The sequence below is a fragment of the Meleagris gallopavo genome, chromosome 15, assembly GCF_000146605.3.
Source record: "Meleagris gallopavo isolate NT-WF06-2002-E0010 breed Aviagen turkey brand Nicholas breeding stock chromosome 15, Turkey_5.1, whole genome shotgun sequence".
Taxonomy (NCBI): domain Eukaryota; kingdom Metazoa; phylum Chordata; class Aves; order Galliformes; family Phasianidae; genus Meleagris; species Meleagris gallopavo.
The window spans coordinates 9,351,553-9,367,098 of NC_015025.2; the positions used below are offsets into that span (position 1 = coordinate 9,351,553).

The following is a 15,546-nucleotide window of genomic DNA, read 5'->3' on the forward strand; positions in this document are numbered from 1 at the left end:
AAGGAGGGGTGGGGCTGGGGTGTGGTGCGAGCCTGGGGCGTGCGGAGATGGGGTGTGCGGGGTGGGCGACGAGGGGTGGGCGTCGGGGATGGGTGGAGAAGGGTTGTGGGTGCGGGAGTGGGAAGTGCGGGGTTGCGGCGGGGCCGGGCAGGGGGATGCTGTGGGGCTTTTGGGGCTGGGAGTCACAGGGCGGCTCCGTGGGTGTGGGGCTGGCAGGGGGCACCGGGCCCGGGGAACCGCGCCAAGCGGTGCGGCGCTTTGCCCACCCCTGTGCTGGGGATGAGCGTGAGGCCCTGCCCATCCTCCTGGGTGCCACGTCCCTGCGGGAGCTGCCCGGGGCGGCCTGGGGGATGCTGCAGGACGCCCTGGGCCAGCAGCTCGGGCGCGGACTGACTCCAGCCCCTTGGTGCTGGATTTCCAGTAGCCCCGGCCCCCAAAGCAGGAGGCAGCGGGCACTGTGCCTGCCTGGGGCTGTGGTTCTCCTTCCTCCCCTGCTCTTCCTGTGTTTGGGGAAGCTGCTTCTCCTTGCGTAGTGGCAGAGTCACATCTGACAGCATTTGCCCTTTCCCAATTGCCGAGCCCAGGGCGGCAGAGGCACGCAGGTGGGAGAACAGCAGTGTGCTCGCTGCAGACCCACAGCCCTGCTTGCTGTGCTGAGGGGGTCCCACGTCCTGCCCCCACCATGGGGCAACAGCTCCAGCTGTAGTAGATAACACTGGGGCGGTATCTCTAGCTGTTTGCCTTCTCTCACCTCTCTTCTCCACCCTGCAGGGCCCGGCTGTGTCAGATGGAGGTAAGGCTGTTTGCTGTGCTGGGACGAGGTTGGTGGCATCTTCACGGGACGGGGAGCCCCACAGTCCCACCCATCCCTCTCTCCTCCGCTGGGCCCCTGGGTGCTGGGAGCTGCAGCACTGGCTGGGGCGTGCTGAACCCAGTGCTCTGAGGGGATGCTGCCTGTTTGCCAAGTCATGCCTTGATTTGGACTGATCGAGAACAGCAGGGCCCGGCAGAGCAGCAAGCTGCCTCCTCCCTGCTGGGGAGCAGCCGGGATGCTGCTGCTCCTGCCTGCATGCCCTGTCCTCCTGCTGCTGGTTCTCCCAGTCCAACAGCTGTGCTCACCAGGGGTAACTGCAGGATTAGGGGATGGAGGGATGGAGGGATGGAGAAGGTAAATTGAAGCACACTGCAGAGGCATGGTTTTTGGGGAGTACTGCCAGCCATCCTCCATGCTCTCTCCATGAAACATGCCCCCCATTTACTCCTGCCATCCTGCTTCCCCTCCTCACTGGGTGCCTTCCCCGCACACCAGCTTTGTTTCCCGGGAGATGAGTCACACGCAGAGTGAGGTGACAGCCCCGGGAGGGAGTGTTGTCACGCCGAAAGGTGTCAGCTTGTGCCATCCATCGCTGTGCTCAGTCCAATGGTGACGCTGATGTGATGCGCAGAGCAGTGGCCCAGCTCCAGGGCTGGAGCAGCCAGGATGGGACAGATAGACTTGGGGCAGATAATGGGGGCTGCAGACAGCAACTCTTTGGGGGCTGACTCAGCTCCAGCTGAATGCCCATGCACAGAGTGGCCATGGTGCCCAGGGTCTCGGACCTGACCTTTTCTCTCTCTTTCAGAATTAAATGCTTCCAGAGCCAGGGGCAGCAACCACAGCGTGAACAGCCTGCCTGCAGTGCAGTCCCTCAGCAGCAATACGCACAGCTCTGTTGTCAGCTGGGCCGAGTCCTTTGAGACACTGCTGCAAGACCGCGTGGCTGTCACCTACTTCACTGTGAGTGCTTCAGCCCACACTCTGTGGTGACTACAGCTGCAGTCCTGGCCTCAAGCACCCCATGCCCTGGGTGCAGCCAGGCCAGCAGCTCTCTGCCCCACAGGAGTTCCTCAAGAAGGAGTTTAGTGCCGAAAATGTCTACTTCTGGCAGGCATGTGAGCGCTTCCAGCAGATCCCAGCCAGCAACACGCAGCAGGTACTGACCCCATGCAGAAGATGTGGTCTGAGATGTGGAGGTGGCAATCATGTCACTGTGTTCCTGGGTGCTTGTATGGCTGCTAGTAGGGAGGATGGGGGTCTCGTTGGTACAAGAAAGTGGGCGCAGGGCAGGCTGTGCTTCTCCATCTCTGGGGCAGCAAGAGGATGGAGGGTGTTGCTGCCAGGGGCAAGGATGGGAAAAGAGATACAGGGAATAGGACAGGAGGGGCCAGGGCCGGGTAACTCCTCCACTGAGATGTACTGGGTGTGAGGCCAGTGCCTGTCCTGCCTTGGGTGGGACTCAGCCCCCAGACCTCAGGGGCTCAGACAGGTGGGGCCTGTGGCCCCATCCTGAGTCCTGTTCCTAGCTGGCGCAGGAGGCGCGGCGGATCTACGATGAGTTCCTCTCCAGCCACTCGGTGAGCCCCGTCAACATCGACCGGCAGGCCTGGATCGGGGAGGACATGCTGGCAACTCCTTCACCAGATATGTTCCGCCTCCAGCAGCTTCAAGTGAGACAAAAACCCTCAATCCCACTCCAGCAGTGAGGCAGGAGCCAGACCCCCAAGCTGGGATGCTGAGCAGGTAGCTTTTCCACCCTCAGATCTTTAATCTGATGAAGTTCGACAGCTACACACGTTTTGTCAAGTCCCCACTCTACCAAGCCTGCCTGACGGCTGAGAGCCAGGGGCAGCCCCTGCCAGACCTGCGGCCCCACTCCCGCAGCAGCAGCCCCCCCCCAGACCTCAGCAAGGTGCGTGGGGTGTCAAGGAGACACAGACCCATCCGGGGCCTGTCATAAGCCTGAGGGATGGAGACATAGTGGGGGACAGGGCAGCCCCCATGCTGAGCTTCCTCCTCTCTTTTCCCCAGAAGTCAAAGCTGAAGCTGGGGAAGTCTCTACCACTGGGCGTGGAGACAGCTGGCAGTGGTGCAAACCGCAGCCCTCGCCGTTCTTTCCGCAAGGGCGAGAGACGGGAGCCCTCCTGGGCAGGTAGGGGACATGCAGGGCAGCTCTGGGTGTCCCTGTCCTCGTGCAATCTCCACCATGTCTGTCTGTCTGTCCTAGATGGGGGAGAAGGTGGCGGAAGCGCTGTGCTATGGAGGGAGTCCCAGGGCTCCCTGAACTCCTCTGCCAGCCTGGACCTGGGCTTCCTCTCCTCGGCCAGCACAGCTCCCAGCCCCTGGGCAGAGGTGAGTCCTCGCTGTGCCAGCCCCACACCGCCACTGCCCACGCTGATGGTGGCTCTCCTGTCCCACAGGGCCACCGCAAGAGCCTGGGGGGCAGCGAGGCTGAGGCCAAGCCCATGAAGTACTGCTGCGTCTACCTGCCTGATGGCACGGCCTCACTGGCCTCCGTACGGCCCGGTCTCTCCATCCGCGACATGCTGGCTGGGATATGCGAGAAGCGCGGCTTCAGCCCCTCCGACATCAAGGTCTATCTGGTGGGGAACGAGCAGGTATGGGGCAGGGGAGCTCCTGGCAGCAAGGCTGGTGTGGCATGGATGTGTCCGTGCCGGGAGCATCATGATACTTTGGCTCTTGCAGAAAGCACTGGTGTTGGACCAGGAGTGCTGTGTGCTGGCAGACCAGGAGGTGAAGTTGGAGAACAGGATAAGTTTTGAGTGAGTGTCATTTTCAGAACTGATTCCTTTTTATATCTGTTCCACATCATCCATCCCAACTTCCACACAGTACCCAGACCCCCAGTGTCGTCTTTCTCTCTGCAGTCTGGAAATCTCCTCCCTCAACAAGACCATCCGCATCACGGCCAAGTCCACCAAGCGTATTCGGGAAGCGCTGCAGCCTGTGCTGGGGAAATACAGCATAAACATGGAGCTGGCACTGTTGCGGCGGGTGAGGGTGGTGGGGCAGTGATCTGTATAGGGCCAGAGTGGGCAGCAGCATTGGGGGGTGCTCCATGTTGGGTAGCCCCCGACCTGGTGAGTGCTGATGTTGTAGTCACAGGTCCTCCACCCGGCCACCTTTGCTACGTGCCATGTATGACACTGGTGTTCCCCATTGCAGCAAGGTGAGCAGGCATCCCTGGACATGGACAAGCTGGTTAGCACAGTGGCCGCACAGAAACTCATCCTGGAAATGCCAGCAGGTAACGTCTGCTGTCTCCTCCCAAGCACTGTCACTCCCATGAGCTATGTCACTGCCCCCAGAAGTGTCCCCAGCCCCTCCTGCTGCTTTCTGCTGGCGGTAGCTTCTGCTCCCTAGGTGAGCACAGAGCATTGCTCTTCTCTGTGTTGCAGATGTGCGAATGACAGAGAGTGCTGAGGCTGCGGCCGCCCCTTCCCCTCTCCAGAGTGAGGTGAGTCCAAGATCGCACTGCAGGAGTGCCTGTGGGGAAGTTGTATCCCACTGTGGGCCATGGGAGGAGGCAGAGGCAGAGAGAGCACTACTTACTTGCCCCTGTGCTGAGGCATGGCTGCTTCCTGCAGGAGGAAAGCCCGATGGGAGCAGAGCCTGACACACCATGGGGGACAACCTCCAGGCCACGGTCATCAGCTGCCAGCAACCTGAACCGCCGCACATACGACCTGGAAGGTGAAAGCTGGCATACCGCAAATCCTCTGGACTGGGGCAAAACATGGGCTGAGGGGAGGTGCTTTCTGCACCAGGGATGGATGTGAGGTCCCATGGGTGCAGGATCCCCATGGGGTGGCTGATGCCCATGTCATTCTTTTTCTCCAGGCCTGGTAGAGCTGCTGAACCGTGCGCAGAGCTGCCGGGCCAATGACCAGCGTGGGCTACTCTCCAAGGAGGACCTGGTCCTGCCTGACTTCCTCCAGCTGCCAGGGCAGGATGATGGTACCTGCCGGGGGCCAGAGCCACCCAGTGCCCTTCACCCAGGGAACGGCCACCCCATTCCTGCTAAACCTGCACCGGCTCAGCCTGCCGTTGACCGTGAGCCCCGGTGAGCCCTGCTCCACACCTGCGCCAGCGTGTGGAGCTGCCAACACTGCCCAGACCACAGATCCGTCCGTGTCCTGTCCCAGCCTCATGTTGTGTTGCTGTGAGTGGTTCAACAGCTGCCATGCCCTTTGGTGGGGCCATACCCCAGTACACGTCAAGGGAGTCCTGTATATAGGTCAAACCCCTGTTGCAAAGTACTTTGCAGCATCCCACATGCATCTGGCGCTATTCCTGCCTGGTGCCTCTGCCCTGGAGCAGGGCTGCCCCTAGGCAAATCCTGCCCCTGGGAGAATCCTGCCTGCACCAGGCTGGTGCAGACCCACAGGAAACAGCCTTTGGCCCAAGGGAGGACAGGATAGAGAGGACGTGGCCAGACTGGGTGGCAGAGCAGGCGCCAGCCCTCGGCCCCAGTGCTGTAGACAGGCAGAGACAGGAGAGTGCATTGGCCCAGATCCAGCCCTGTCCCAGCGGCAGCAGTGTGAGACTCTGCATGGGAGGCTGCAGAGACGGCCCTCAGGGCATACACCCACAGCCCCTGCCCCGTCCCTGCTGGAGCTGCGGACATTCAGCCCTTGGGGATAAGTCTGTCCTGTGCTAGAGGTGCTGGATCAGTGTGGCGCCTCTGAGTGTTCAGCATCTCAGCCTGCCCTAGGCGTGTCCAGCAGTGCCCTGGGCCACCGCTCAGTCCCCACTGCCCAGCCACAGGCAGAGGGGTGGCCCAGGGCAGACTCCTGCTCCCCCAGGCAGGTGTCACAGCCCCCAGGGCTGGCTCAGAGCCCCCATGTGTCTCCGTGGTGCTGCTCAGTCCTGTCTGTGGTGTGAAACCAGGGGAAATAAAGAGCATTGCCTGGAATCGCTTCCCTCTCCTCCCTTCCTTATCTGCTGGGGATCCATACTGTGCTCAGCTCTTGAGGGATGTTGGGGTAGCTTCTGGCAGCATCCCCTCTCCTGAGCCCCAGTACCCACACAGCCCACTAGAATTGTTCCCCACAACTCTGCCCAGTGCCCATCCTGCTCTTGCAGGAAGGGACAGCACCAGTAGCCTGTTTTCCCTGTACTGCTAATGGTGCAGGGGAAACTGTGGGGCTGGTAGGACTTCAGCCCCAAGGCTGTCAATGAGTGACAGCCCAGCTGCCAGGGCCTTTGCAAGTTAATGATTGTGGGGACAGCCAGGCAGCAGCCACCGCATCCTCTGGGCACGGGGCACATGCGGCCACCAGTCTCCCCCACTGGCAGAGCTGGGCACAGGGGCCACGGGTGCTCCCTGACTGCAGCCCCTAGCCAAGGGACTTCCATGCCCCTGCTGTTCTGGAGAGGCATACCACAGCCTGGTAAGGGGCAGGAGGTCCCTTGCAGACTTACCCACAGGCTGCCCCCAAGCACAGGCAGCACCTTGGGTGCCCTTGTCCCCATACAAGCCATTGCATCTAGCTTATTTGTGCTTATGGAGCTGCCATGTTTCTCTGCAAATAATGACTTCCCCACACAACCTTATCCCACTGCTAGCACTGGTGCCTGGCGTCACTTTCCCCTCTAGATCTGCCATGGCAAGAACCCATGGACTGGTGGAGACGAAGCTCTACTCCCCAGCTGGGTGCCCTGCTTGGCCCAGGGTATCTCGTCCAGCACCACACGTGTCCCCAGGACCCTGCTGCGCCAAGGGAGCAGCACGTGCCGCCAGGGTGACCCAAGCACAGGTCATGCAGTGCTCCATGCCCCAGTAGGCACAGTCCAGGACACAGTGGATGCCCTGACGCACTCGTGGGCAGCAGCCATTGGTACCAGCTGGACCCAGTTCCAGAGGAACAGAAGCAGCATGGCCTTGCAGCCCCTCTGTGCCCGCTCCCTTGCAGCTGTACTGGAGGGGCCTTTGGCCCCAGCTCTGCCCTTGGCTGCCTCAGGCATGAGCTGGCCAGGCACCACGTGGGTGGATGGAAACTTGGCGGAGGTGTGTAAATGAGGGGTAATAATAAACAGCATTGAGGCACAGTGACAAGCACACTGGCACTGCTCCCCTTCCACTTGACCTGGCATCGTGCATGCTGAGATAAAGCATTCTTTGTGGTACACTGCATGGGTGACATGCCACCATCACTGATGACATGGGGACCACACCAGTGCCTGTCCTGCTGGCAGCATCCTGCTGCAGTGCTGATGCAACCACTGCAACCACCCTTGGGCCAGGCCAGCAGAGCTGTCCCCTTGGGGTTGTGAGGCCAGTGGGTGCGTGTATAGCCTCACCTCCAGTTCAGGAATATCCAACAGTGAGACATCCTCTTCCTTTCCTGCAGGGGATAAAGCATATGGTGAGAGGCTGCCTTAGAAGTGATGATGCAGAGCCTCAGGCAGGCAAGGTGGGGTGCACAGGTTGTGCAAGGCACCATACCCTGGGATGTGTGCCCCATGCCACCCCCAGGACTGCAGCTGACGTGGGATGCTGTGGGGTTACCCATTAACTGCAGGAATTTCTGGGGAGGAGGTGAGCAGTGAGCAGAGGCGAGGGGCAACGCTGGGCTCCTTAGACTTTGCTCTTGACGTGCATATAAAGGGCCCTGGTGCCCCGTGGGCGACTTTGCTGGAGGAACGCGTGGATTTGGCATGAGGACATGGCACTGCTCTGAGTGCTTGGCCAGCACCAGGTGAGCAGCATCCCAGGGCAGGACAGGCTCCCGGGTGGCCAAGGGGACCACTGGGACAGTGCTCCTCAGTGGTGCCACCACTGCCTGGTTTTGGGGTGGCAGTGGTTGGAGCAGTGCAGACGTGGCCCCAGCACAGTGACGTGTGGCTGCCTCTGCTCAGACTCAGCCGGAGCGATGCTGCCATACCGGAGGGAGAGCCCGGCCATGCCCCGCTGCCCGGTGCGGGGAGGAAGGATGGTGCATGGGACCCCGTTTGCCTACTGCCCCAGCCCCCAAGGTAGGTCTCCCAGCCCTCCTCTTCACCACCCTCTTCTCCATGCAGAGCTCAGCTCTGCTTTCCCAAGCCAAGCGGGCTCCATGCCCAGCACCTTGAGAGGACAGGGCCATAATGCTTGTTGGATATGCCTGTATCCAGCTCTGCACAGGCTGCCGGGTGCCCACGCCTGCCCCTTCACCGTGGGAGCAGTGACCTGCCCTGACCATGGCTTCCTGTGCCCTGGCTCCCCGGGGCGGCTGGTGGAGAGTCGGGAGCGCTACGAGCTGGATGCACTGCCCTGGCAGGGGCCTCGCCTGGGCTTGGAGGAGCTGCAGAAGCCAGGTGAGGTCCTTAAGCACTGCATCCAGCAAGGAGGGCAGCGGGTGTGGAAGATGCTCAGTGCCCTGTGGTGCTGCAGGCAGGGCAGAAGGAGGTGGAGGGGACCCACGAACACGGCCGGGCATGTGGACATGTGCCTGGCGTGTAACACTCTCTCTTGTCTTGCGCAGAGCTGGGCTGCTGGGTGAGGGTCCAGTCCATCTGTGTCTCCCTTCTCAAGGTGCCTCTGATGTTTGGCTTCCTGTACCTCTTTGTCTGCTCCCTGGACGTGCTCAGCTCTGCTTTCCAGCTGGCCGGAGGTACGGCCGTGGGCAGAGGGCAGCCAGCAGCACCCCGGCTCCAGTGCCCTGCCCTCACACTCTCTCATAGGCAAAGTGGCGGGGGACATCTTCAAGGACAACGCCATCCTCTCCAACCCTGTAGCCGGGCTGGTAGTGGGCATCCTGGTGACCGTGCTGGTGCAGAGCTCCTCCACCTCCACCTCCATCATTGTCAGCATGGTCTCCTCGGGGTGTGAGTGCACCCGTGGGGCTCCCTGGGGCTGGGGGCAGGATGGCTGAGGAGGACGTGGGGCTAGCAGATCTCTCTGCCACCAGTGCTGGAGGTGCGCTCTGCCATACCCATCATCATGGGCTCCAACATTGGCACCTCAGTCACCAACACCATCGTGGCCCTCATGCAGGCTGGTGACCGCAGTGAGTTCAAAAGGTGAGCATTGATGGGGCAAAGGGACTTGGAGGGGCTGAGGGCTGCCCCACACTGACACGCAGACTCCTCCATGCAGGGCTTTTGCTGGTGCTACTGTGCATGACTGTTTCAACTGGCTGTCGGTGTTGGTCCTGCTGCCACTGGAGGTGGTGAGCGGGTACCTGCACCACGTCACCCGCCTGGTGGTAGCCACTTTCAACATCCGCAGTGGAAAGGATGCCCCTGACCTGCTGAAAATCATCACAGAGCCCTTCACCAAGCTCATCATCCAGGTCTCCTTGAGTTGGCTGTGTTGTCCCCAGGGGTGGTCCCCCGGCATCAGTGTTACCGTGCTAGCAATAATGTCCCTAGCACCAGTGTCCCTGCAGTGGCAGTTCTGCCAAAGGCTGGCAGCAAGGTCCCCATCACAACATAGATATCCCCAGCCTGGGGATGCTGCCAGCCCCACAGTGCCATCCCTTCCAATGTGCTGTTGCAGCTGGACAAGTCGGTGATCACAGGCATCGCAACAGGGGATGAGAGCCTGCGCAACCGCAGCCTCATCCGCATGTGGTGTGACCCTGCACCTCCCCAGGTGAGGGGCTCATGGTCTTGCTATGGCACTGAGGGGGGGCAGGCTGGACAGCCAGATCCCCCCTAGAAGAACCCCATGGAGGGCAATGGGCTGAGGCTGGTGAGGATGCTATGAACTCACCCACAGCCTGCCCGCTCCCTGCAGACAGCTGCCAGTGAGGTAGGGGAGCCTCCAAACTGCACGGCTTCTGGACATTGCAGCAGTAATGGCATTGGGATCCTCCACAACATCACCAGGCAAAAGTGTGAGTGGATCTGGAGGGGGTGCTTGTAGGTCTGGGGGTGCTGTGGGTCTGGAAGCCCTGGGCATAGGGCTGAAGGAGGGCCGGGTGATGCTGTGGGGCTGTGTGGGGCTGCTTGATGGGGACAGGTTTGTGAGCGGGGCTGGGCAGGTCCCAGGCCCTTGCCCAGCCGTGCTGTGGGGCAGGCGAGCACCTCTTCACGGACACGCCGCTGCCGGATCTGGCCGTGGGGCTGGTTCTGCTGGCCGGGTCCCTCATCGTGCTCTGCACCTGCCTCATCCTCCTGGTCAAAATCCTCAACTCCCTGCTCAAGGGGCAGGTGGCCAAAGCCATCCAGAAGGTCATCAACACTGGTGAGTGGGACAGGGACTGTGGGATAGGACCCTGACAGCCCCAGTCCTCTCTGTTTGACCCTGTCATCCCCCATCCTAACCCTACCTCTAACCCCCAGTCCTGCATGAACTCCTGGCCCCATTCCTACCTGCTCCCTGCTCTATTTATGCCCATCACATCCTCCTGGTGTCCACACCCCCTTCCCATCCATCCATCCATCCTGTCCAGCAGACTCCTGCAGCTCCAAGCTTGGCCCTATACCCAGAACCCGATCCCACAGCTCTCCCTAGCACCAGGTAGCAGCTCTGGGCCAATCCCAGCTGACATGTCCATGTCTGTGCCCTTGTCTTGTGCCATGGCAGACCTTCCACACCCGTTCAGCTGGCTCACCGGGTACTTCGCCATGGTGGTGGGCGCTGGGATGACCTTCGTGGTCCAGAGCAGCTCCGTCTTCACCTCAGCCATCACACCCCTGATCGGTCAGCCCCAGACACGTGCCAGTCCCTGCCCCAATGGCCCATGGGTACTTGGGTGCTCGGACATGTGCCTCAAGGCAGAGGGCTGCGATTCCAAGGGGTGCCTCTCTCACAGGCTTGGGGGTGATCAGCATTGAGCGTGCCTACCCGCTGACCCTGGGCTCCAACATTGGCACTACCACCACCGCCATCCTGGCCGCGCTGGCCAGCCCTGGGGACAAGTTGGCTAGCTCCTTCCAGGTATGGACTGGGGGCTGTGAGGAGACATGGAGAAGCCAATGTGCCCCCATGCCCAGCTTGACACAACCACCGTCCCCACAGATTGCCCTCTGCCACTTCTTCTTCAACATCTCCGGCATCCTGCTGTGGTATCCGCTGCCCTTCACCCGCCTGCCCATCCGCATGGCCAAGGCTCTGGGCGAGCGCACGGCCAAGTACCGCTGGTTTGCCGTGCTGTACCTCATCATCTGCTTCCTCCTGCTGCCCTCCCTCATCTTCGGCATCTCCATGGCGGGTTGGCGGGTGCTGGTGGGGGTGGGCGCTCCTTTCCTCGGCCTCCTCTTCTTTGTGGGGCTGGTGAACGTGCTGCAGGCGCGCAGCCCTGGCCGCCTGCCCAAGTGGCTACAGAGCTGGGACTTCCTCCCAGCCTGGATGCACTCGCTGCAGCCGCTCGACAGCCTCATCACGCGTGCCACGCTCTGCTGCACTGACCGCTGCCGCAGCCCTGAAGGCTGGGATGAGCGTGAGGCCGCTGCCCGTGACAAGGCCAGGCTGGGGCTGGACAACCCTGTGCTCTCCTACCCTGAGGAGATGCCCAGCCCCGTGTTGCGGGTGGGCTCCCCACACCTGGCCCCGCACAGTGCTACCCGCCTTTAGCCATTTCCACTTTCCCCGGTGTCTAATAAAGGCTGAGCACCTGTGTCCCAGCTGCGCATCTTCAGCCTCTGTCCTGCAACTCCTGACTGCTGTGTGTCCATGCAGCACTGCCCCGCAGCCCATGCTGCCCAGCACTGGGGCAGCACCAAGCACAATGCTTGGCACCACAGCGGCACAGCGATGCTACAGCCAAACCCGTACTGTGCTCTGCAGTTTGCCATTGCCCTGCTGGCAGTATCACTGCATCCCTCATCCCTGGAGAGCTGAGCTGCAGGGATGAGGTCGGTGCCACTCCACTCAGTGTCATGGCAGAGTGTAATTGCTGGGGCTCAGCAGAATACTGGGTTGGCACAGCATAGCACCACAGTGCCCCAACACCACGGTGGAAGCTCACCTGCCCCAGTGACCCCGGCAGGAGCCCTTTAAGCATTGGCTACAACCACTTCTCCCACTGCCCACAGATGCTTGGGCTCCTGCCAGCGATAGCGGCCGTCCCTCCCTCCCTGCTTCCCGCCCTCCCTCCTCCCTGAGGCTGGGACGAGTGAGCGGGGTTGCTGCAGAGCCACGGTGCAGCCGCCGCGGGGACGGCACGAAGGCAGCAGCGAGGGAGACACCGGCTTGGCACCACTGATACCGGGTCGGCCCCACTGGTACTGGGTCAGCTCGGGAGGAGCCGCAGCGGTCGGGTGATGGAAGGGTCGAGCAGCAAGAAGCGGCGGTGAGCAGGGCGTGCGCGGGGGGCAGCCCCATGGGGATTCGGTCATCGGAGGGATCAGTGCAGCATGGAGGCTGCCATCACCCTGCCCAACGCCTCCAGTAACAGCAGCCAGGCTGGCAGCCCCCCACACTCGCCGGCGGCCACCGGGCTCATCCTGCTGGCCGTGCTGGCCGTGCTGCTGGCCACACTGGTGGGCAATGCGCTGGTGGTGGCAGCCGTCTCCACCAGCCGGGCTCTGCGCGCCCCGCAGAACCTCTTCCTGGTGTCCCTGGCTTCAGCGGACATCCTGGTGGCCGTCCTCATCCTGCCCTTCTCGTTGGCCAAAGAGGTGATGGGCTACTGGTACTTCGGCAGCTTGTGGTGCAGCCTCTACCTGGCGCTGGATGTGCTGCTGTGCACAGCCTCCATAGGGCACCTCTGTGCCATCAGCCTGGACCGTTACTGGGCTGTCACACGGGCGGCACGGCTCAACCTGCGGCGCAGCCCTGGCCGAGTGAAAGGGATGATCGGGGCGGTGTGGGCCGCGGCCGCCCTGGTGGCCTTGCCACCCCTCTTCAAGGCCCGGCCGCGGGCACGGCAATGCGAGCTGATCGACGAGACGTGGTACGTGCTGGCCTCCTGCATCGCCTCCTTCTTCGCCCCGTGCCTCGTCATGGTCACCGTCTACTGCCGCATCTACCGCCTCACCACACGTCGGAGTGCCGCCGTGCTCGCCGCCCGCCGTGGCTCGGCCCCGTGCCCTGGGGATGCCAACAGGAGGGCATCATGGGCTGCAGCACCGAGCCGGCGGCACCGGAGCCAGCACCAGAGCGTGTCGCTGTGCCGCCGGCGGTTACTGCGGGTGCGGGAGCGGCGCTTCACCATCGTGCTGGCTGTGGTGATGGGGGCCTTCGTGCTCTGCTGGTTCCCCTTCTTCTTCACCTACAGCCTGGAGGCTGTGTGCGGGGAGGGGTGTCGCGTCTCCAAGCCCCTCTTCAGCTTCTTTTTCTGGATCGGGTACTGCAACAGCAGCCTCAACCCCATCATCTACACTGTCTTCAACAGGGACTTCCGCGCTGCGTTCCGCAGACTCCTGGCTGCCCTGATCCGGCACGGCTCCTAGGGACCTTCGGGGCAGCCACCCCACTGCGCTGTGACAGAGATGGGGGATGGAGGGCTGTGCTGCTGGGTCTGAACTCAAGGTACTTCCAGAAGCGCAGGGTTTTGCAGGGCGGTGAATAAAAAAAGGCAGAACTGCACGCCCAGGGCTGGTGTCTGCAACCCAGGAGCACTCAGCTCCGCTCCTCTCCCAGGTCACCCCATCTATCCCCACTGTTTCTTACAGCCATGGGTGACTTCTCAGTGGTGAGTACCAGCAATCTGTGCCACCTCACCCTGGCTGGATTTGCTAGAGATCGAGCAAATGCTAATTCCCCTGCATGCACGTGAGTAACTTCTTGCACAAAGCACAGAGACAGACCCTGCAGCTGCTGCAGGACCAAAGTCCCAGATGGCAATATTGTGGCCACTGGGCTGAGCTGCCTGTGCTGTGCAGCACTACAGCACAGCCCAGTGCCTTTGCTGGGGCTCTCCGGGCTATGCCCCCCAGCATAATCTATGCCATGCTGCAGGTACCATGGATGCCCTGTAGCCTGCTTGGGGCTTCAAGAGGAGAGGTTGTTCTCTCCTGAGAGAGTGTAGGAGATGTTTCCACACGGAAACACAGGGCACGAGGGGGCAGGGGGCAACTGTAAGGTGAAGACCGAGGGCAACCACAGCCCCAGAGCCGGGCAGGGCAGGCCAGCCCTGCTGCTCCACACAGACACGCAGGGGTCAGAGGAGGCTCGGCTTCTCCAGCTTCACAGCTCAAAATAGAAAATCTCAAAACATTAAACTTTTGCTTGGCTAAAAACAGCCACCGGCGCCTGGGAGCCGGAGCCCGAGGAACGCCGGCCCAGGGCCAGCTCTGGGGTGCTGCGAGGGATGCATGGCCCCAGTCAGGGCATGGCATGGCCCCACTCCCCGTGGGGATGCTGTGGGACAGGCCCAGCACTGGCCCTGCCGCGGAAGGAGCTGCCCTATCGGCACCGCCTGCTTCCCTCCCGCAGCCAGCCTTCAGGCTTTGCACAATTAAACAGCACTTTGCATCTAAAAATACCCATGAACGTGATGGGGGCACAGCTGGTTCAGCTGTGGAGCAATGCTTCGTAACCCACAGTGACGCCCTGGATGGGTTGCTCAGTCCCCTTCCATTCAGGATTTACAAAATCAGCTTTATCCCCAGCAGCATCACCCTTATTGCTGCTCAGCTGCTGAGCAGCACTGCTGGAATGGTGATCCCCTGTGAGCACTGATTATTCCTGCCTCCATGTATTACTTGCGCTTGCTGGATCTGAATTGCATCCTGTATTTTCAGGCTGTTTCTCACATTTGTCCAGATTAGTTTGAACGATTGCTCTGTGCTGCAAGAAGCGTGGGTTTGCAGAGCTCTCCTCAGCCTCAGCTCCTCTGCAGAGCCCAAAGCAGCTCCACCAGCAGCAGGATACCTGTGCTTGCTGTGATGCAAAACGCTATTGAGGAGGAAACAAAGCTGCTACCTATGGGACCCATGTGCAAACACACGCATACAGAGCAGCTGCATTTGAGGCTTGGGTTAAGCGTATGTCACCTTTAAAAGCAGAACAGCTCTGAAAGAGGGAAGCTCTCAGCGTGAGCTGACGTGGGGACCAACACCGGAGCTCCTCGTTATTGCTGCAGGGATGTAACCAATGATGCAACATCTGATCCCCAGCAGATGCTGGAGGATGCAGCAGACACAGCCATTACAAATTGCACAGGCAACGAGCGCTTGCAATAATGCCTTATTATCGGGAGAGATAATGAGAACAGGAACCGGTTCTTTCCTGCTCGCCGGCAGGGCAGCCTGGGCCGGCCCCCAGAGCACAGGCTGCAGGAAGGTTGCCATGCAGTGCTCTGCTGGGGGGGGCCACAGAAACGCGGAGCACCGCGAGCGCTCGGGGACTGCCCCACAGCGACTCGTTGGTGAGCGGAGCGGGCAGGAGCCTGCCGTATTGCAGCCTTCGTTCAGTCAGAGCCCACAGCTGATGGAAGGGCAGCGGGAAGATCATTAAGTGACCAGAAAGAATGAGCCACCAAAATCAGCACCAAACAAAGCACAACCAACCCCACCACCATCTGCCCAAAGCCCATCCTCAGCACTGCACTATAAGCAGCCTCTTGACCCCACCCCTAAGCTACGCTCCTATCATGGCCCAGTCCGCCGCGGAGTGGCAGCTCTACAACCCAATCAGAGTCCGTAGTAGGCGGGACCCTAGGGTGGTGGGCGCAATTACAGCTTGCCCAATCCTTGACCGACTCTGCCGTGCGCTTCTCTTACTGACACCTCCGCCTCCAATCATCGCCCGCTCCCGGCCCCGGATAGCTCTTCGCCAATGGCCGCCGCATGACGCGCTCTTCTCTCTCTCCGGCCCGCCCCCTCACACCTCC

The 15,546-nt window shown here is 61.3% G+C and overlaps 3 protein-coding genes across 3 annotated transcripts; all 3 read left to right on the forward strand.

Annotated features, from left to right (window-relative positions):
• The first annotated feature begins 88 nt into the window (after window positions 1–88).
• Window positions 89–5,757, forward strand: RGS14 (regulator of G protein signaling 14). The gene is made up of 15 exons (XM_010719057.3): window positions 89–131; window positions 659–793; window positions 1,623–1,777; window positions 1,881–1,973; window positions 2,344–2,487; window positions 2,580–2,729; window positions 2,849–2,969; window positions 3,045–3,169; window positions 3,238–3,435; window positions 3,524–3,600; window positions 3,706–3,832; window positions 4,004–4,085; window positions 4,237–4,295; window positions 4,426–4,531; window positions 4,679–5,757. The coding sequence occupies exons 1-15, from the start codon at window positions 89–91 to the stop codon at window positions 4,903–4,905; spliced, it is 1,842 nt and encodes a 613-aa protein (XP_010717359.1). The 3' UTR covers window positions 4,906–5,757.
• An 88-nt stretch (window positions 5,758–5,845) lies between these two features.
• Window positions 5,846–11,661, forward strand: SLC34A1 (solute carrier family 34 member 1). Its single transcript, XM_019620418.2, has 13 exons — window positions 5,846–7,539; window positions 7,700–7,816; window positions 7,955–8,137; window positions 8,305–8,433; window positions 8,504–8,647; window positions 8,731–8,842; window positions 8,919–9,114; window positions 9,321–9,416; window positions 9,561–9,660; window positions 9,843–10,010; window positions 10,353–10,469; window positions 10,582–10,706; window positions 10,788–11,661. Exons 2-13 carry the CDS (start codon window positions 7,714–7,716, stop codon window positions 11,340–11,342), a joined length of 2,028 nt encoding a protein of 675 aa, XP_019475963.1. The 5' UTR covers window positions 5,846–7,539; window positions 7,700–7,713; the 3' UTR covers window positions 11,343–11,661.
• Window positions 11,662–11,751: 90 nt separating this feature from the next.
• LOC100550610 (alpha-2Da adrenergic receptor-like) lies at window positions 11,752–13,448 on the forward strand. The gene has a single exon (XM_010718981.3). The coding sequence runs from the start codon at window positions 12,125–12,127 to the stop codon at window positions 13,160–13,162; it is 1,038 nt and encodes a 345-aa protein (XP_010717283.1). The 5' UTR covers window positions 11,752–12,124; the 3' UTR covers window positions 13,163–13,448.
• Window positions 13,449–15,546: the final 2,098 nt, after the last annotated feature.

Excerpts from the sequence above, each read along its gene's own strand:
- SLC34A1 (XM_019620418.2), top strand. The coding sequence starts at position 7,714 with ATGCTGCCATACCGGAGGGAGAGCCCGGCCATGCCCCGCTGCCCGGTG. Across the intron at positions 10,011-10,352 it reads CCAGAAGGTCATCAACACTG|ACCTTCCACACCCGTTCAGC; the intron begins GTGAGTGGGACA and ends GTGCCATGGCAG. Across the intron at positions 10,707-10,787 it reads AGTTGGCTAGCTCCTTCCAG|ATTGCCCTCTGCCACTTCTT; the intron begins GTATGGACTGGG and ends CCGTCCCCACAG.
- RGS14 (XM_010719057.3), top strand. The coding sequence starts at position 89 with ATGGGTGGAGAAGGGTTGTGGGTGCGGGAGTGGGAAGTGCGGG. Across the intron at positions 132-658 it reads GCGGGAGTGGGAAGTGCGGG|GGGGTCCCACGTCCTGCCCC; the intron begins GTTGCGGCGGGG and ends TGCTGTGCTGAG. Across the intron at positions 2,730-2,848 it reads CCCCCCCAGACCTCAGCAAG|AAGTCAAAGCTGAAGCTGGG; the intron begins GTGCGTGGGGTG and ends TCTTTTCCCCAG.
- LOC100550610 (XM_010718981.3), top strand. The coding sequence starts at position 12,125 with ATGGAGGCTGCCATCACCCTGCCCAACGCCTCCAGTAACAGCAGCCAG.